At 40.9% G+C, this 20542-nt stretch overlaps 1 protein-coding gene across 2 annotated transcripts in view; it reads right to left on the bottom strand.

The window, feature by feature from the left end:
* ABCA1 (ATP binding cassette subfamily A member 1) overlaps positions 1 to 20542 on the bottom strand; it is a 111156-nt gene that overhangs the window by 20636 nt on the left and 69978 nt on the right. The window contains exons 12-32 of one of the 2 annotated variants that reach the window (XM_040417212.1): positions 20214 to 20408; positions 19699 to 19904; positions 14983 to 15159; positions 12044 to 12266; positions 11693 to 11914; positions 11220 to 11424; positions 9760 to 9870; positions 9489 to 9660; positions 9105 to 9236; positions 7760 to 7899; positions 6890 to 7027; positions 6484 to 6704; positions 5890 to 6030; positions 5415 to 5487; positions 3934 to 4145; positions 3623 to 3671; positions 3424 to 3537; positions 3114 to 3262; positions 2185 to 2309; positions 776 to 874; positions 478 to 667 (exon numbers count right to left, since the gene is read on the bottom strand). In XM_040417212.1, the coding sequence (XP_040273146.1) occupies positions 478 to 667; positions 776 to 874; positions 2185 to 2309; positions 3114 to 3262; positions 3424 to 3537; positions 3623 to 3671; positions 3934 to 4145; positions 5415 to 5487; positions 5890 to 6030; positions 6484 to 6704; positions 6890 to 7027; positions 7760 to 7899; positions 9105 to 9236; positions 9489 to 9660; positions 9760 to 9870; positions 11220 to 11424; positions 11693 to 11914; positions 12044 to 12266; positions 14983 to 15159; positions 19699 to 19904; positions 20214 to 20408 (3294 nt within the window). The remainder of the gene's footprint in view (positions 1 to 477; positions 668 to 775; positions 875 to 2184; positions 2310 to 3113; positions 3263 to 3423; positions 3538 to 3622; positions 3672 to 3933; positions 4146 to 5414; positions 5488 to 5889; positions 6031 to 6483; positions 6705 to 6889; positions 7028 to 7759; positions 7900 to 9104; positions 9237 to 9488; positions 9661 to 9759; positions 9871 to 11219; positions 11425 to 11692; positions 11915 to 12043; positions 12267 to 14982; positions 15160 to 19698; positions 19905 to 20213; positions 20409 to 20542) is intronic. The other variant, XM_040417213.1, reaches the window with a different exon arrangement.

Genomic DNA, 20542 nt, shown 5'->3' with positions numbered 1-20542 from the left:
CGCACATTTTCCCGCAACGCCCGTCTGAAAGAGGCCTAAGTGTTTTGCGGACCGCACATGGCCAGCGCTATACAGAGAATGCCTAAGCTTGTCCGCGGTTGCGGACCAGCTCTATCTTTTTTGCGGGGCCACGGAACAATGGATGCGGAAAGCACACGGTGTGCTGTCTGCATATTTTGCGGCCCAATTAACATGAATGGGTCCGCACCCATTCTGCAAGTTTGCGGAACGGATGCAGATCCTTTTATATGGTCGTGTGAATGCACCCTTATTCAAATAGCACAACTTTTTCATTTTTATACTGATTAATTTTACTAGCTGTAAAAAGCCTATTTTTTGCCATTTGGGGATCCCTACAATGTGGTGATTAATTTTATTATATTTCTAGTAAAATGTGCCATGTATTTAATTTTTCTCTTTTTTCGTGTTAACTTTGTTATAGGTGTTGTTACAGTTATGGGGATACCAAATAACTACCTGAAAAGGTGGTAGGCCCCCAGCCCCAGGAGGACAAACTGGAAGCATCTTCTTGACATTTTCATTACTGCACTCGCAGGCCGGAGAAGGGTTTTCCATTGACCAATTGCCATTAAGAAAAATCTCTTCCACAGACTCTGGGACAAACTGAGTCCTCCATTCTAAGTCCTCCCCCGAGCAAGGAACACCCCTATGAGGTAAAATACACATTTCATGGCATTAAATGTCAAACACTATAACTACTTCTCAGTAAAATAGAAACAAAATGATATGTAAAATGCAAAACACTAATACTCACTGAATAGAATATCCATCCATGCATGCTGTTCCAAAGCCAGGCTTTTCGAGCAAAGCTTTTATAAGAGCTTGTGTGCCAGAGTCCTCTGGGGCATCATTGCTATAAGCATCACAAAGGCATTTGTAAGTCAAAGGCAGCAACTTCAATACCATAAGCCAGGCATCATAGACTATAACGCAGGCAATACACATGAATTACCTGTGGGCAGAACACTTGTTCAGCCGACAGCTATCTTTCATACATGTCCGCTCAGCTGAGCATGCTTATGTAGTGAATGGGGAGAAGTGAGAAAGTCGCTGACAACTATTGCGACCTATCTTCACGAAAATAAAAAAGGACTGGGTAGCTGAAATCCACCTCCCTATTACTAATCTTTCCTGAATCTGGTGTCAGGGGAGAGTTGGAAGGCCCCCCCATACACAGTAGATGGCAGCGGACCCACCCTGAAATCAGCAGGTTTGGGGCAACATTTATTTAATGTGTTATCTAAGGGGTGCTTAAGTCATTCAACAACATGGTAAACAAGTTAAGGCACAAGTATAGTTCTTCCTCAAGGGGACATTGTTGACTAATTATATAATACATACCAGAAATCAGATCATGTGATACATTTAATGGTACATCATAAACATTACTGATGCAGGAGTGATAATAAACTAGAAACGTGAGTGTGGTGAGTAGTTATTTTTGGTGATGCTCCAATATTCTTTCATCCCAGTTTAACAATATAATATTCCTTAAAAAATAGTAAAACAGTTTTCCAAGATTTTAATACTGATGACCATTACAGAAGATAGGTCATAGATATCTGATCAGTGGGGGTCCGACACCACCGTTTGAAAAGGCACTGGTGCTCCTGTGTGCGCTGCTGCCTTCTTGTAGCTTACCAAGCACAGCACCGTACATTGTATAGCGGCTGTGCTTGGTATCACAGCTCAGCCCTATTCACTTCTATGCGTCTGAGCTGCGCCTAGGCCATGTGACCAATAAACGTGTCATCAATGGCCTAGGAAAAACTGAGAGAAGGCTGTGGTGTTATTGCGAGTGTGGATGCCTTCTCATACAGGTGGGGGTCCAGGGTGTCAGACTCTTTCTAGGCCCTGTGACATCACCGTGCACTGGTCACATGGCCTAGTTGCAGCTCGGCCCTATTGAAGTGAATGGGGCTGAGCTGCGATACTAAACACAGCGGCTGTACTCACCAGAGCTTCGGGGAGTGCAGTGGCTCCCTGTAACAGCTGATCAGCGGGGTTGCCAGGACTCGGACACCTGCTGATGTGATAATGATGACCTATCCTCAGAATAGGTCATCATTATCCATTCCTGGATAACCCCTTTAAAATCAAACAACTTAAATGTTATATACCATAAGAAAGAAAAAGCAAATATTGATATTTATATAGGAGTACCTGAAAAAGGTAAATTGTTCATCATACATCCAGGGATGGAGCTCAAGGCTGGGGTATTTTCCAAAAGGTGGCACAATGAGGCTAAACAGCAGTGCAATGAGCACAAAAACAGCTGGTAACACAATCTGGAAGTAGAGGAATACTTAGTTACTTTAAATACTACACCTAAAAATTCTAACATGTAGGTAAGCCTTAATAATTCATATTCCAACTCTAATTTTCTTTTCTTTTGAGGGGGGGGGGGGGGGGCGTTAAAGTATTATTGCAATGGGTAACATCTCCATTAGTGCACTAATTTTGAGAAAGCTACACCAATGTAGCAATAAGTTAATGAACTGTATGTGTATGCCTGAAAGACTTGACATTTACTAAGGAAAGCCATGGTGCAGTAAATATTTATTAGCTTTAAGTGCCACCAGCAATTCTTTCCCCTGAACTTTTCAGATTAAGAGAGCTGCTAGTTTATAGTACCGCAATGACCTGTATTAGGCAAGTACAATTTTTGTTCACAGTATGAGAGAAAGGGTAGAGGAAAGGCTAGCTTACATCTAATGGAAATTACATTGGTAGACAGATATTTGCCAATTTATACTAAATTAAAAGGGTTTGTCCAGTACCTCCTCACCTACTGGCCGCTGGGTCCCTGAGGCTCAGAAACACGTCAGCAGTAAAGCCATTGCATTTTTTTTATGAATACATTTACTATATAGAGGAACTTTAACAGATGCCAATTAGAACAGACACCTACAGGGTACTTGTCAGCCAAACAAGTTTGTTTGTTTGCCAAGTATCAATCCTGACCCCTCCATAAACAAGCACATTCAGCAGAGCATGCATGTGTCCTGAAACGGGATATGGTAGAATACCACTAACAGTCTTGACGTGTTGCACTTGCATCCACTAATTTCCTATTCTATGTTTACACTTACCTGTGCAAAGAAGCCTTTTCTACTGCGCCTGGCATAGAGTAACCTCTTCCAAAGTAAGGCTGTAAATTGCTGTCTCATCAGGCTCCAGCTTTTCATGTGGTAGGACCCTTTTCCATCTATGCCACTGAGATAATCTGTCTCTCGCGATTCTGCAGGAAAACCCCCCCACAAAAATTGGTCCAAAGATTGATGAAAATTACAATGAAACAAGCAACAATTTTGTCGGTAATTTAAGAAACTGAACTGGGTTTAATCAATACCGAAAGATCTTAATGTCCTAGTTTAGTATGAATCAATATGTTTCAGATACCTGGATCCAAATCAGAATCATTGGTTTCTAGATTGTCGTCTTCTGTGAAAGGTCGTAGGCAGCTCTGGTGGTCTCCAAAAGCATATCTTTTCCTCCTGGCAGGTAGTGTCCCATCTATAAATTAAAAGATAACAGTCTATGAAGTATCCTAATAGGACAATAATCCCATCAAAAATTTGTACTACAAACCGCTATTTACCTGATGTCTCCGCATCAACTCCCGTGTCATTAGCCACTTTAAGGAATATCTGTAGCAACAAACAATCAAAACCAATATAAAAATATATGCTTCACATTACATTATCTTTATCTAAGGAAAAGCATGCTACTACAGCCAGCAGAGTTAGGCTTTATTTTGTATGTTGTGTATGCTTGTTGTTCAACTTTGATTGCTAACATTAAGTTTTATGGGGGCGCAAAGACACAATAATTTGAGATATGAATTCTACCATTAAGCCATTTAATCATCAAGGGCAAGCCTTTAGATTCCACCAGGGACTGATACCTTACCTCTTCAAGAGTGGTATCTGAGATGCCATAGCTGGAGATGCCAAGGTCAAACAAACGATCATCAATTTCATGGAAAAGCTCAACAAATGCACCTTCTTTTGCAGCCTCGTAAGGCAAGACATAGGTGAGTTCATGTCCAATATCTTCTACAAAGCGGGCTTCAGGGACATGTTTGTTGATGAGGTTTGAAATGGCAGAGACATCTGTGAGACCCATACAAGAGAAGAATACAGAAGCCTGTTGTAAGGATTTTATGTTGGTTCATGTACATGTAGTAGAGTTTACATATTACACAATGTAATAGTTACCAGAAGTTGTAGGTACAAAGTTTAAAAATTAAGTGGAACCTGTCATGAGTTTCATGCACAACAGGCTCCCTCACAAGAAAGGACTACATGACATTTTGGAGAAAACATAGGTCCCAATTTATCAAAACTGGCTTAGTTTCACATAGAAACCAATCAGATTTCACCTTTCATTTTTCAGAACTCCTTTTCCCAACATTTGTAGTTGAGCCAGGCAGGGAGAACTGCCAAGTGGACACTTTTTCCCCGTGTCTAGCTTTATCTAGGTTTTCTTTCATATACCAAAGCAGTTGGAATGCGGAACCCTGTTGACATTTCATGCCTGTGGTTAGAGCAGTATAAATGGGGATGACACTTTACTTTTAAAGGGAGTCTATCACCTACTTTGAGAGTTTTAGACTGCTCACACTGCGTTATAGCACAGTTGCCCAACATAAAAATAGTACGTTTATGGTGTCTGTCCCACATCCAGAAGCTGAATAAACACTTTATAAAGATATTCAAATTAGGTTCCGCAAGTGCCTAGGCTCCTCTTCTATGTACCCACATAACCGCTCCCCTTGCAGTCTTTTGGCCTGCCCTCCTCCTCTGGCTTGAAGATCTCGTGCAAGGGCTGGTCACTGCTGGGCCCGCACATGTGCACTTTTAAGATAGGTGCCTCTGCCCATAGGAGATCTCCAAGCCAGAGGAGGAGGATGAGGTAGGAGAGGAGGGTGGGCCTCAGGACTGCAAGGGAGCGGTTATGTGGGCACTTACGGCAATACCGCCAACAGCAGGAAACTTGCAGGACCTAATTTGGCAGCTCTCCTATGGAACCTATAACTGAATTTTCAAAGTCGTGAACCAATGTTCGTGACAACTTTGATAAATAATTCTACTAACATCCTCATTTGTCATGTGCCTATCTCCCATGGATGTTTCTCTGAAATGCAGTCTGTGCCTTATCTAATGTGTTTCTCTACACTGGAAAGCCTACAGGCGGGGTAGGAGAATATGTAGATGAGTAATAAGTTGCCATTCTGGAACAAACCCTTTAAATCCACCTCTATAAGGTGCCTCATACATGTCTAGTAAATTTGTCATAACACAAAACTAGAACAGATAAAAAGGTGCTACTATGGTTTAATTGACTTGTAATTCTAAAGCAATTGGGACTGAAAAATCAATTTGTTTTACCTATTGTCAAAGTATCACTTTCATGGTCACTGCCCAGTCCAGCATCAGAACTGCTCTGAGACACGCTATCCTCCTGCAACAAAAATACCAATAAAATTGGTAAAAAGACAGTTATGAGTCTACTCTCTATTGCAAATTATGTCCTCACAACAGCAGAGACAAACACCATTTCCTTGCAGAAGTAAACTCTATGGCTTAGGTTGTTGTATAGCAGGAGTATAGGCAAGGGAAGATTGTTAGTTTTCAGAGATGTGCTGTGAAGGAAGCAATTCACTTACAAAAAGGTTAAAATGCAGCAGCATTTAAATCAATAGCCACTGTGTGAGCAAATAGTTGCCTTTTGATTCTGACCTGATCGTCATCAGGCTCCGGGGCTACAGTGGCGGTGATTACAACAGTCGTAGTTATACTTCTGATTGGACAGAATGGAGGGTTAGGTGTAGGATTAGGAAAGGAGCTAATTGGAAATAATTACCCTACTCTTGGTTTCTCTCTTCCGATGCGTGGTTTGTTTGCTATTTTTAATAATCACCGCTTCTGTGGTCCCCGCTCCTGTTGGCGTTGCCAGCATCAGGCTCCTATTCTGTTTGCAATCAAGAGCTGATCTGCTGCTTTCCTGCTCATAAATGACGGGGTACCGTCATCCCAGATGTTAAATTAGGTAGGTCGTTTATAAGGCAGTAATTCCCTGGTATTGAGCTTTAATTCTTCTCTAACAATTATGCATTAATAACATAGAAATTGGCCAAATGTGTAACATCTGGCTATTTTTGGTAAATTAGTTGGTCAACTAACATTAGCAAAGTTATGTGGCATGAATACTGCTATAAATATTACACATCAATCTGAATTTCCTATGAAGGTTTTCAGCTTAACATACATATACTGTACATATATTTCATTAAAGAATTATGTGGACACTATATTGTGATCTGTGAGAGTCTGATCAGTTGAATCCTCATTGGCAAACCTCTTTTAATGAATCCAGACCATTTACTCGTCATTGGCTTATCATCCATTTGAACATTACAGTGCATGGAAAACTTGTCTAAGTAAGAGCTGAATGTACCTTTTTCAAGTAAGACATTGTACTGCTGCTGTTCCGGCAGGAGCTAAGGGAGGAGTCTGTGTCCCTCTTCACTAATGTAAGGTAATAGCCAGTGCCTAGTTGGTTCTTCAGGAACAGAGAAGATCCTACACAGCACAATTTGCCTTGTGAGATTATAGCAATTCGATCTCCCAGGATGTCAGCCTCATCCATGTGATGTGTGGAAAGGATAATTGTTCTTCCTGGATGAAAGGCAAAAAAAAAAAAAAAAAAAAAAAAAAAGTCAATCCATCCAACTTCCAAAACACAAAACTAGAAGTTTGACTTTAATCCTAGCACAATAAATCAATGTTCATTCTGAACGCTTTATCTTTGACAAATGCGTCCAAGTTTTTTCATGCCCACTAAACAAACACTTAATATTTACCTTGTCTGTATTTAAGTAGCAGATCCCAAATGCCTCTTCGTGAATATGGGTCAACGCCGGCTGTGGGCTCATCAAGGATGACAACCTTTGATCCACCAACAAAAGCCAAGGCTACAGACAGTTTTCTCTGCATACCACCTGTAACAAATAAAGCCATATATGCATAAACATTAGCAAAGAGTGTAGGAGTATAGATGTTTGCATTCAATAGAGAATTATTAAGATGCCATTTTCTGGTCACGTTCTACAGGCAACTGGTGAAGGCTTATGTGTGAATGATTAATTAGTCCTGTGTGCCACCAATCACACACAAAGTGTAAAATGTCTTATACTGTACACAGTCTGGGTATGTTCACAGGTCTTGGGTTTGTCTACACTTGGAAGCCTGCCATGAATGTGTCATCAGATTCGCAGGAGATTATGCAGAATCCTGGAGAATTATAAAAATGCTCATTATTTTTGCTTATGACTATTTCTGGGGCCGAGACAAAAACTTGTGCTGTTTTTTTTTTTTTTTTTGTGTCCTGGAGCATAAGAATGGGGTATAATACACCCCATTAAGTGTCACTGGATATGCAAGGTTAGCAGATTAGATGAGAATTTAGGCACAGAATCTACACTGAAATCTTCAGCGATCCTAAATGTGTAGAGTACCAGATATGAACTTAATAATGGCATCTGTCAGGAATACTCTGTACCATTTTTTTTAAATCGACAGCTGTTTTGTTGGTCACAAAATGGCTTGAAATGTCCTAACAATTTTCTAACAGACCCTAAAAGTCACTAGGTTGATCTGCTATCTTTGGAAAACCGAAGCATAGCAATTACAGTTAACATTACAATAAACTCTGGACATTAACTCTGCAATACCTGACAGCTGACTTGTTTTGCACTTTTTCTTATTAGGGAGGCCAACATCATTTATAATCTGTTCCATCTCAGCTTTTACTTTTTCTTCAGAAAGCCCTTTCAGTCGTGCATAAAACCAGATGTGTTCTTCAACAGTGAGTCTGAAGGGAAATGGTAGAGAGGCACAGATGAGGAAGCATATCTGCATGCCTCAGTAAAGCTCTACAGACACGCTAGCGTGCTAAAAAGGGGACCCAAAGCTTCTGAGCTCTGGACACTTCAATTACTAAGGAGAAATCCATCATTTCCACTTATACTGGACATAGCTTATTTGTCACTGCTTTACAGCACTGAAACAGGGTAATTACTGAGTGTCAGAGCATATACTATGACTGGTCTTTGACAAGTGGTATACAAGATCAGTAAAGTTCTCAGTGGATGACATGGATGAAAACTGTAAAGTAGGAGACATTTCAGTGATTATCCTTACTAATACACGAGACAAACTAAAGCTAACTCCATAAACAATGTCAGGCTGCTTCCAGTGTACTCCGCTCATTATCTGACAGTACACAAGAACTCTGGATCAACGCATTATCAGAAACGGTTTGTTGCCAACTGCACAAGTTGTAAACTGACAGATTCACCTTAAAAAGGCCAAACAAATCTTTAAAAATTAAGCAGGTGTTTAATAGACATGTTTTTGAGTTTCCCAGTGTTCAGTCTTGGACATGATTTAACAGGATTAATAGGTATAAGCGGCATTCTTTAGATATCTATCGTGCTAACAAACGCTTTATCACTGAGATTTTACAGTAAAAGTATGTGGTTATCTGTTAATGGTTAAAATATATGATACTGTTATATATGGGCAAGTAAACAAAGCTACCTCAATTCAAAGTAGTACATCTGTTTTTCTGTTGCAACAGAATACCTCAAAACTGTATGAAATGCGTACTTGCGTAATAAATGACAATATCACAACATAAACAAGCCAAAGGATTCTAGCACATACAGTATAAAGTCTCACAAGTGATAATGCCTGATACTTGTAAATTAGGCTGGCCACATAGATCAGATTAACATCAGTCATATCTGTAGATTTAGTTGGCTTCACCGACCATTTAAGGTGTATGGGGGCCGAAAGCTGTTAGAAGTGTATGGAAAGCTTTAGGATTACCAGATGAACATGCACTGAAAACTAAGTTTTTTTTCCCCCAGTTTCAGATGTCATTGATACCTACTATATAAATAAAGAATAGATTTAAGTGATAGGACACATACATATATATATATATATATATATATATATATTACACACACATTTGTATATCTGTATTGTGTGCCACTAACTGGTCTTACTTACATGTCAAAGAGGACGTTATGTTGAGGACAAACTCCCAAATTCTGTCGAATAGAGTTGAGCTCAGTGCGAATGTCTTTTCCCAAGATGTAGGCAGTTCCAGAGGTTGGTGGGAACAAGCCTGTTAATATGGACCTTTAATAACAGGACAATAAAAAACGGTATTGTTATATTTTACTCTTATTGTATATATCTAAACACAAATTACTATAGTCAGAAACCACACTATGTGAGAAGTTACTTAATGTCCAGACATCAAACAGCTGATTATTTTACAGTATCTAGAAGATGACCTACCATAAAAAAAGCGAGTATGAACTCTACCTTTATCTTATTATTTGAATACATATTCATATTAAATATCTTTATTAATAATAAGTTTCTTACATAGTGGTAGTTTTTCCAGCTCCATTATGTCCCAGAAATGATGTGATCTGTCCTTCGTAGAAGCTTAGTGACAAGCCATCCACGGCCACTTTCTTTCCATCTCGATAAATTTTTACCAGATTCTGAATGGAGACTCCTAGTGAAAGATGACAAGGTTCTTCCTCCATGCAAACTACAAAAAGAAGCACCAAATTAAAGATACATTTTAAAAAGGTCAGACATTAAATTTTATAGATCATAGACATGCAGAATTACAAGGCCAACCATTTACCTTCAGACGATTCCCTCTGTAAAGAACTGTTATGATGTATCTGTTTTGGTTCTCCACACCAATAAGACTTTGTGAATGGGAAATACCAAGATCTGGGAATTCCATACTGGCCTAAATTGTGGATCAATAACCAATTATTCAAGAATAAATAAAAAAAAAAAAAATGTGAATTGCTTACTCTTTAATTTGCTCTAGTACACAGTGGTGGCCACAGATTTGGTGGCTAAAGAATTATTAGTGATATCATTTATAGAACTTATTTATTAGTGCTAAGTAGTGAAATTCCACTCAAACTAATGGCGGATTTACACAGCCCGATAGCTGGACAGATCATCAGGGACAAACGTTCCTGTGAACACTCGTTCCCAACAATCTACCTGTCTAAAGGAGCAGCCTATTTCCTGATGAAGGAGCTAAACACTCATTCATCGGGTAAAACTGTTGTTCGTGCACGCAAGTAAATTATTGTTTAATTGTCTAAACAGCACTCTGCTGCTAAAAAAACAATGCTGCTATAGCGATCGCTCATTCTCATTTTGTGGAAGTGATTGGCGCTTCACCCCCTCTAAACAAGCAGCCAGCTGTCAGGAAGAAACACTTCCTTCCCGACAGTCGACTGTTCCTCGGCCCAGGTAAACGCACCATTACTCAAACTAAAGGTCCCTTTACAAGGGACAATTTAGCAGGCGATTGTCAGGAGGGAACCGTTCCTTTCTGGCAAGCGCCTGCTTGTCAGTGAAGGAGACCGCTGCATTTACCTGCAGCGATCTCCACTACAGTATGGGGGGGAGTGATCGCTAATGCCATTGCTCATTCCCGTACAGAAACCTTGTCTCCTGGCAGCAGAGCTTGTTACACAGTACGATCTGCTGCCGCAAATGACGATTTAGGCGACTGCAAAAATGAACAGATTACCACCAGACAAATGAGCGTTTCGCTCGTTCATCGGGTAATCGGCGGCACCTTTACACTGCCAGATAATCACTAATGAGCGTTCCTATGAACGTTCATTAGATATTATATGGCCGATTCTCAGCCTGTGTAAAGAGCCCATAAGGCCTAGTTCACACAGTCAGTGATTTGGTCAAAGGCAGTTTCCATTATTCCTTAGCTCTGTGTTAGCTCCACTCCTGGTCTTGGCTCACTATCACTGATCATTGAAGTGTGGACTAGGCGGACTAGGCCTAGCTCAGGTAGGAAGTGTGGACTAGGCCTAGCTCAGGTAATTAAAATCACTGACTACTTTAATCGTAGTCAGTGATTTTAGAAATACCACACAACAGTGTAGAAATACCACACAATAAACTGCTGTACTGTATGCCAAGCATCAACAAACACATTTGCAGAAAACAAGGCATCATGCATGCATTTACTACAGCTTTAAATTAATCTGCTTAACGTCTGGGAAATCCTTGCTCGTCTGTCTGGTTGAGGTGATTAAGTTATGCAAAGCAGATTACCTGGAAAGACGGCTTCAATATACCAAGTCATCACTCCATACAAAAGTGTATCAAACAGCATCATGAAGGAAGACGTAGTCAGACTGTACCCATCTTCTTGCAGAGGACTATCTAACAGATTGCTCCACTGTACACCAACTCCTTGTTCTTCAAACTGTGAAAATACCTCACAACCAAACCCAAATGCGACAGGTGACAAGAAGCTCTAGAAGGAAAACATGGAGACAAGATCTTTCAAAATTCAGTTGTCAGGTGGTAATCAGGCTGTGGTAATCCAAGTAGTGGATGCATGTGGCAAATAGTGAAATATGACACGTATTCATGCCATGCAAGCTTTCAAACAATAGGTTTGTAAGTATCAATTTCAATTGTAATTAAACTGTAAATGTTCTTTTGTGGGCACCACATTTTGAGACTGCAGACAAATACCTTTGGTTCATGAATGAATATTGAAAGAAATAACTCTGACTTACAGCAAAAATCTTGAGAGTGAAGCCCACGTAGTCTTGCCACGCAACACAAATTACATAGGGTAGGTAAAGTGTAAAGTAAATGATGCCACCACAGGCTGCTGCTAAATTGGCTCTGGAGAAAATGGTGCTTATCAGGAAACACTGGGAGATGGTCACTACTCCAAAGATAGACAAGAAGACAAATACCACACTTGGGTCACTGTATGGCAAAAGGTTTCCAGTCTGGAAAAACACAAAGTTCACATGTTAGCATGGAAGATAACCGCTGATCAAGATCATATTGTATGCCCTCATAGATTGGTTCACTAGGGCCAGGATCAGTCTGAAAAACCAGAAACTATTTATGCTTACCTTAAGGATCAACACCAACAGCCCCGCACTTATAAGAAGTGGAATGAGGCTGCTTATAAACCAACTGAGCCACAGAATGCCATTGTCCAGTCCCATGATCCGCATGGTCTCTTTTAGACGAGCCTCTTTTTCATATACAATTCCCTTAATGATTACAGCAACAGAATAGATCCAAGCTAATGTCATGAACAAGGGCAGGGATCGACTCATGACACGTAAAAATCTGAATTCAAGAAGAAAAAAGCCAGAGATAAGGATTAAAGATGTTACAAGATCAGGTTAGATATATACAACTCAAAGATTTATCACTAAAACTGAAAAAAAGTAAATGACCTAAAACCACCATGTAAAGAACATGACTAGCGAGTGTTTGTTTCCAAATGCTATGTACATATTCAGACACATTGGGACTTATTATAAAAAATGTGACAGTTTATGTGTTTGGCACCACATGTTTAGACACTTCATTATTTTATTTTTTTACGTGACAAGGGGTGTGGCTTAGCAAGGAGTGGGCGTGGTTTCACTGGTAATGGGTGTAACCTTAATGCACCTCATGTGTTAAAAATGTGCCAAAATTTTGTCGCATTTTTGGAGTAAAACTACACCAACTTATGGGTGGTGTGATATTAGACTAGACAAATTTTTTTTGGCTTACAAACACATTTCTGGTGCATGGACAGTATTCTAGCATAAACTGGTGCAGGGTTTATGATACTCAAAATTTATAAAGGTCTGCGCACCAGAACGGTAAATTTGTCTAATCTCACTAGCATTCGGGAGATCTAGCAATTTATTGGATCTCCGCCAGTCCCCATTATAGATAATGGGGCCAGACAGCATTCATGTAGCTTCTGGCAATGCTGGATCCAAAGAGACCCGAGTGCTAGTGTGAAGCTAGCCTTAATATTTAGCAGCCGCAATGGATTAAACTAATACAAGACTGCTGCTCGTTTACCGGCAAACAAAAGACTACAGCTCCCTAGCAAAGAGAGGGAGCCAGACTGGTTGCGATATGAACCAGATTTTTAATGGGCCTTCAGTACTATTCCAGGAAAATCCTCAAAGTTTATTACCATGTATTTATTTTACACTTCTACATAAGATCTGTTTACTTCTTTTACTTATTACTCAACATATACCTCTGGCGGAAGCCTCCCATAAAAGCGACTGCATAGGCATACAGTGGAATAGGTTAGTCATTCACTCAAAAAAAAACTCATAAAAATTATACAGTAAAGGAAGTGTATTTTTTTACTTTAACGCAGTAGACCAGGTTTTCCTTTATAGCAGGGAAAAAAAGGTATTCCAACGCTTATCAGCCCAACATATGACAAAGGAAAACCTTTTGACATAGATTTGCAGAATAGGGGCATATGAACACATTTCCTATGTACCCCAGAAGCTTTCCATGTGTACAAAAAACAAAATGTGAACCGAGCTTAAACCATTTATAAAATGGTTCTCAGCACATGCTGGGTGGGTGCCCAAAAATACATATTTAAGTTGCAGAGAGAAGCATACACATTGCAAGAAGCTGACCTACAATCACATGATAAATCCGCTGCCTTGGAGTGACCTTGGATTCTGCCCTCTCCTTCGGACCGCACATCCAAATCCTTTCCAACACTTGCCGCCTCTAACTCAAAAACATCTCCCGCATCTGCGCTTTACTTAAATTTGAATCTGGGAAAATGCTTGTACATGCCCTCATCATCTCCCACCTAGACTACTGGAACATCCTCCTCTGTAGCCTTTCATCTAGCACTCTCGCACCCCTCCACTCTGCTGCCCAACTAATCCACCTCTCACCCTGTTACTCCTCTGCCTCTACCCTCTGCCAATCCCTTTACTGACTCCCCATTGCCCAGCAAATTCAGTTCAAAATACTAAACCAATACATACAAGGCTGTCCATAACCTGTCCCCTCCCTATATCTGAGCTACTTTCCCCATACATCCCCACACGTAATCTCTGATCCTCACAAGACCTCCTTCTCTCCTCTCCTCTTATCACCTCTTCCCACAATCACCTCCACGATTTCTCCCGTGCATCCCCCATACTCTGGAACTCGCTACCCCAACATATCATACTCAGATATCTCCTACAGTGGAATCCTTCAAAAGAAACCTAAAAACCCAACTCTTAAAACAACCCTTCAACTAGTGACCCTGCTGCCTCTATACCGCCATGACCAGCTTTACCCTCTCCTACTGTGTCCTTCTCCCATACCATGTAGATTGTGAGCCCTCACGGACAGGGCCCTCTCCTTCTGTATCAGTTTGTAACTCGCCTTGTTCATGCTTAGTACAATTGTCTAAATTATGTATGTATACCCCTTTTCATATGTACAGAGCTATGGAATGAATGGCGCTTTAATAATACATAATAATAGGGAGTATGTCTGTGCACATTATGCTACGTTGGCTGTGAAGGCGTAGATAAAAGTCATTGAACATAAGTCTTATCTTCTTAAAACATTCTGCCATTTCAAAACACTGCAAATGACTGTTTATCAAATATTAATATAATTTCTCATATTAGGTTTTCATCATGCTATAGAGACAAAGTAGAAATGTATCATTTGCGGTGGTTTTGCTGTCAGTTTTAAGTATGTCTTTGCTTTGTGAGGTTGCACCAAATTTATAAAATGGCGCACAGTTAGAATATATTTGGCACAAGTGCAATGTGGTGTACACCCATGTCTGTACATGTACACCAGGGTTCTGCAACTTTTGCAAGTAGTAAATGCACCGTCAAACAGTTCTAAACACAAAACTTCCAAAACATACACCGCTTTAAAAAGTGGCGAAGTATGGTGTAATTGGGTAAGTGTTGCACAATTTTGCACAAAAAAAAAAGTGACAAATCATGCAACAAATTATTGTCAAAAAAACCAGACGTACCTAGAATAAATGTCCCCCAAAGATCTTACTTACATGTCATCTACGTAACAAGGATAGGGCATCTGCTGAACATATATTCCTGTCCTCTTCTCTGTGCCAGTCTGTACTCTAATGATTGCCTGTTCAATGACATCCTGTAGATAGGCAAATCCACCCCAGATATAGCGCATATCTTCAAATGGATCAGCACGAGGACCCGGATCCCAGTAACTATGTAGAAGTAAACACAAAAAGGCTTTTAACAACTTGTCACTATATAGAGTCAATATTAAAATACAATTTAGTGCACATATCAGGAATGTAATAGTTAAACAATTAAAATATAAGGGTATATTTAATAATATACTTTATATATACCACTAGTCAGCTCTCGCCAAAAGTGCTATTGCTTAATGTGGCAAAAAAAACACGATATATAAGTAGCAATAAGCATAGCAACTGGACTTTTTGTATCTTCTCTTAAAAGAAATGTGTCACCAAAAATTTTATTTGACATTTAAAACCAGATAGTAACACATCTCTTTTTTTTCTAATCTGTCTTTATTTTCTGATTGTTAATTATTTTTTATTTGGTTTCCTGAACATGATTATGGGGGCAGCCATCTAGGAAGAGCTGTTCTTAACAGCATTTACAAAGCATTAAAAAAAATAAAAAATGCTTTAAGGCAGACCCATAGGCCATAGACAACGGTCAGGAGGGGGCCCTATTGACTTCTATAGGAGAGTTTTCTAGGCATGCTCTGTGACCTGTGCAGAGGTCATTGTACAAGGAAAGAATAGATAAGATCTGACAATCACCTGTCTTATCTATACACAGAGGTGATATAATTACAGGCAGGAGTAGAATGAGTTAACTGCAGTAAAGTGATCTGTACAAACCAAGAAGTGGCGCCAATTATCTCGCAAAGTGGCCAGTGAAAAAAACTGATGGATTTTTGGTCTTAGTTTAAACACACTGCTCAAAAAAATAAAGGGAACACAAAAATAACACATCCTAGATCTGAATTAATTAAATATTCTTCTGAAATACACTGCTCAAAAAAATAAAGGGAACACTTAAACAACACAATGTAATTCCAAGTCAAATCACACTTCTGTGAAATCAAACTGTCCACTTAGGAAGCAACACTGAGTGACAATCAATTTCACATGCTGTTGTGCAAATGGGATAGACAACAGGTGGAAATTATAGGCAATTAGCAAGACACCCCCAATAAAGGAGTGGTTCTGCAGGTGGTGACCACAGACCAATTCTCAGTTCCTATGCTTCCTGGCTGATGTTTTGGTCACTTTTGAATGCTGGCGGTGCTTTCACTCTAGTGGTAGCATGAGACGCAGTCTACAACCCACACAAGTGGCTCAGGTAGTGCAGCTTATCCAGGATGGCACATCAATGCGAGCTGTGGCAAGAAGGTTTGCTGTGTCTGTCAGAGCATGGAGGCGCTACCAGGAGACAGGCCAGTACATCAGGAGACGTGGAGGAGGCCGTAGGAGGGCAACAACCCAGCAGCAGGACCGCTACCTCCGCCTTTGTGCAAGGAGGAACAGGAGGAGCACTGCCAGAGCCCTGCAAAATCACTTCCAGCAGGCCACAAATGTGCATGTGTCTGCTCAAACGGTCAGAAACAGACTCCATGAGGGTGATATGAGGGCCCGACGTCCACAGGTGGGGGTTGTGCTTACAGCCCAACACCGTGCAGGACTTTTGGCATTTGCCAGAGAACACCAAGATTGGCAAATTCGCCACTGGTGCCCTGTGCTCTTCACAGATGAAAGCAGGTTCACACTGAGCACATGTGACAGACGTGACAGTCTTGAGACGCCGTGGAGAACGCTCTGCTGTCTGCAACATCCTCCAGCATGACCGGTTTGGCAATGGGTCAGTAATGGTGTGGGGTGGCATTTCTTTGGAGGGCCGCACAGCCCTCCATGTGCTCGCCAGAGGTACTGAGATAAGATCCTCAGACCCCTTGTGAGACCATTTGCTGGTGCGGTTGGCCCCGAGTTCCTCCTAATGCAAGACAATGCTAGACCTCATGTGGCTGGAGTGTGTCAGCAGTTCCTGCAAGATGAAGGCATTGATGCTATGGACTGGCCCGCCCGTTCCCCAGACCTGAATCCAATTGAGCAAATCTGGGACATCATGTCTCGCTCTATCCACCAACGTCACGTTGCACCACAGACTGTCCAGGAGTTGGCAGATGCTTTAGTCCAGGTCTGGGAGGAGATCCCTCAGGAGACCGTCCGCCACCTCATCAGGAGCATGCACAGGCATTGTAGGGAGGTCATACAGGCACGTGGAGGCCACACACACTACTGAGCCTCATTTTGACTTGTTTTAAGGACATTACATCAAATTTGGATCAGCCTGTAGTGTGTTTTTCCACTTTAATTTTGAGGGGGGCTCCAAATCCAGACCTCCATGGGTTGAAAAATGTGATTTCCATTTTTTTTTTTTTTTGTGTGATTTTGTTGTCAGCACATTCAACTATGTAAAGAACAAAGTATTTCAGAAGAATATTTAATTAATTCAGATCTAGGATGTGTTATTTTTGTGTTCCCTTTATTTTTTTTGAGCAGTGTACTTTGTTCTTTACATAGTTGAATGTGCTGACAACAAAATCACACAAAAATAAAAAAATGGAAATCTAATTTTTCAACCCATGGAGGTCTGGATTTGGACTTACACTCAAAATTAAAGTGGAAAAACACACTACAGGCTGATCCAACTTTGATGTAATGTCCTTAAAACAAGTCAGAATGAGGCTCAGTAGTGTGTGTGTGGCCTCCACGTGCCTGTATGACATCCCTACAACGCCTGTGCATGCTCCTGATGAGGTGGCGGACGGTCTCCTGAGGGATCTCCTCCCAGACCTGGACTAAAGCATCTGCCAACTCCTGGACAGTCTGTGGTGCAACGTGACGTTGGTGGATAGAGCGATACATGATGTCCCAGATGTGCTCAATTGGATTCAGGTCTGGGGAACGGGCGGGCCAGTCCATAGCATCAATGCCTTCGTCTTGCAGGAACTGCTGACACACTCCAGCCACACCAGCATATGGTCTCACAAGGGGTCTGAGGATCTCATCTCGGTACCTAATGGCAGTCAGGCTACCTCTGGCGAGCATATGGAGGGCTGTGCGGCCCTCCAAAGAAATGCCACCCCACACCATTACTGACCCAATGCCAAACCGGTCATGCTGGAGGATGTTGCAGGCAGCAGAACGTTCTCCACGGCGTCTCAAGACTCTGTCACGTCTGTCACATGTGCTCAGTGTGAACCTGCTTTCATCTGTGAAGAGCACAGGGCGCCAGTGGCAAATTTGCCAATCTTGGTGTTCTCTGGCAAATGCCAAACGTCCTGCACGGTGTTGGGCTGTAAGCACAACCCCCACCTGTGGACGTCGGGCCCTCATATCACCCTCATGGAGTCTGTTTCTGACCGTTTGAGCAGACACATGCACATTTGTGGCCTGCTGGAAGTGATTTTGCAGGGCTCTGGCAGTGCTCCTCCTGTTCCTCCTTGCACAAAGGCGGAGGTAGCGGTCCTGCTGCTGGGTTGTTGCCCTCCTACGGCCTCCTCCACGTCTCCTGGTAGCGCCTCCATGCTCTGGACACTACGCTGACAGACACAGCAAACCTTCTTGCCACAGCTCGCATTGATGTGCCATCCTGGATAAGCTGCACTACCTGAGCCACTTATGTGGGTTGTAGACTCCGTCTCATGCTACCACTAGAGTGAAAGCACCGCCAGCATTCAAAAGTGACCAAAACATCAGCCAGGAAGCATAGGAACTGAGAAGTGGTCTGTGGTAACCACCTGCAGAACCACTCCTTTTATTGGGGGTGTCTTGCTAATTGCCTATAATTTCCACCTGTTGTCTATCCCATTTGCACAACAGCATGTGAAATTGATTGTCACTCAGTGTTGCTTCCTAAGTGGACAGTTTGATTTCACAGAAGTGTGATTGACTTGGAGTTACATTGTGTTGTTTAAGTGTTCCCTTTATTTTTTTGAGCAGTGTATATGGAATCCATGGAAAATAACATCTTCAAAAATTATTTAAAAATCTGCTAAACATAAAAAAGTGATTTAAACAGCAGGTCATTTTCTGATGACACATTCCCTTTAAAGACATTGCTAATCATCTGACAATTTCTAATTAAGAAAAACAGTCAGATGACTAGTGAAATAGCTTCATGAGAAAATGCAAGTCCGGTTGTTCTGACTTATTACTACTGATATACTATGCTTTGGATGAATGAGAACCTTCACACTTCTAGCTCTTTTTTGTGGAAGGTAGATTATTACACAGTTTATCCAAAAAAAAAACTGTTAAACTCTATGAAGACTGAATTATCAGCGAACAAAATGTGATATGGGGTCTAAAATAACAGCATACCACACAGCATTTTGGGAAAAAAGGCCTTCGTTTTAGTGGCACTTTTTCATGCAGTTGTTTGAGACAAAGCCAGAAGTAGAATCAAAAAGAATGGGAAATATAATGGAACATGTGAAAACTACCCTTAGTGAACACCCACAATACTTATGCTAAAGCCAACAGTAAAAAAAAACAAAACAAAAAAAAACATTTTAGGGTCAAAGCTGTTTCCTTTTATCTATTAGCTACTAAAGTCCTTGTGAAATGACAAGTGGATAACACTGATCAGATAAACTCTGGACTTGTAGACAGGAACTGTATGTAAAAAATAAAGCGAGATAAATAACAAATCTGTTTGCTGCTCACCCATCTCTAATCTTGTTGGTTCTCTCCACATTATCGATGTCCATTCGGATTTTATATTTGATGTGTTGAGGTAGTAAAGTATCATCTTCTGGCAAGTCAACAAAAACAACACCTGCCCAGAACTTCCTTTCATTTAAAAGCAACATGGACGTGTGAATAAGAATTTCTTCATTATCCACTGGTTCTATCTTGTCCAGATTGACACACTGTAAAGATGTAAGTAATGACATTGGTTGCGGCTAACTGTAATAATTGTGACAGCTAAACAAGACCAAGAGGTCATTATTTTTGATCAAGCCCATGGTGTAATTTCTGCACTTACTCTACATACTTTTTTGACAAAGTAGCATGTGTATTATAGCTAACTTTAGGATAAAAGTACATAAATAGAGGCTTCTAGTGGCGGATAAAACTAAGTACCATTACAAAATGATGTAAGAAAAAAAAAACAAAAAAAAAAACTAGACAACACAGTGAGGCTTTCTATATTTTCAGAAGGCCTCTGAAAGACTCACCTCCATGAACCGTGACATAGTCAGCACAACACGGTCAGTCTCATTGAGTGCTTCTCGCCAGGTGTACAAGGTTTTACCCTCAGACTGTCCTACCGATTCTTTGGCCAAGAACCTTGCAATGTCTTCTGATGTCCAACCTGTTGAATTTAGCTGGCGATCCAGGAAGTGTTTACTGCCCTTATTGGTCAACAGAGTCTGAAAAATTGTTACAACAATGCATTCATTTATTGTGCTTGAAAATTATCTGAACCAAGGGCCAGATTTATCATAACCCAGCGCTATGATAACCAGGAGTGTTGCCGGGTCCTGATTTCTGACGAATCCATGTG

The sequence above is a fragment of the Bufo bufo genome, chromosome 2 (genome assembly GCF_905171765.1).
Source record: "Bufo bufo chromosome 2, aBufBuf1.1, whole genome shotgun sequence".
Taxonomy (NCBI): Eukaryota; Metazoa; Chordata; class Amphibia; order Anura; family Bufonidae; genus Bufo; species Bufo bufo.
This window is presented reverse-complemented; position numbering and strand designations above follow the sequence as displayed.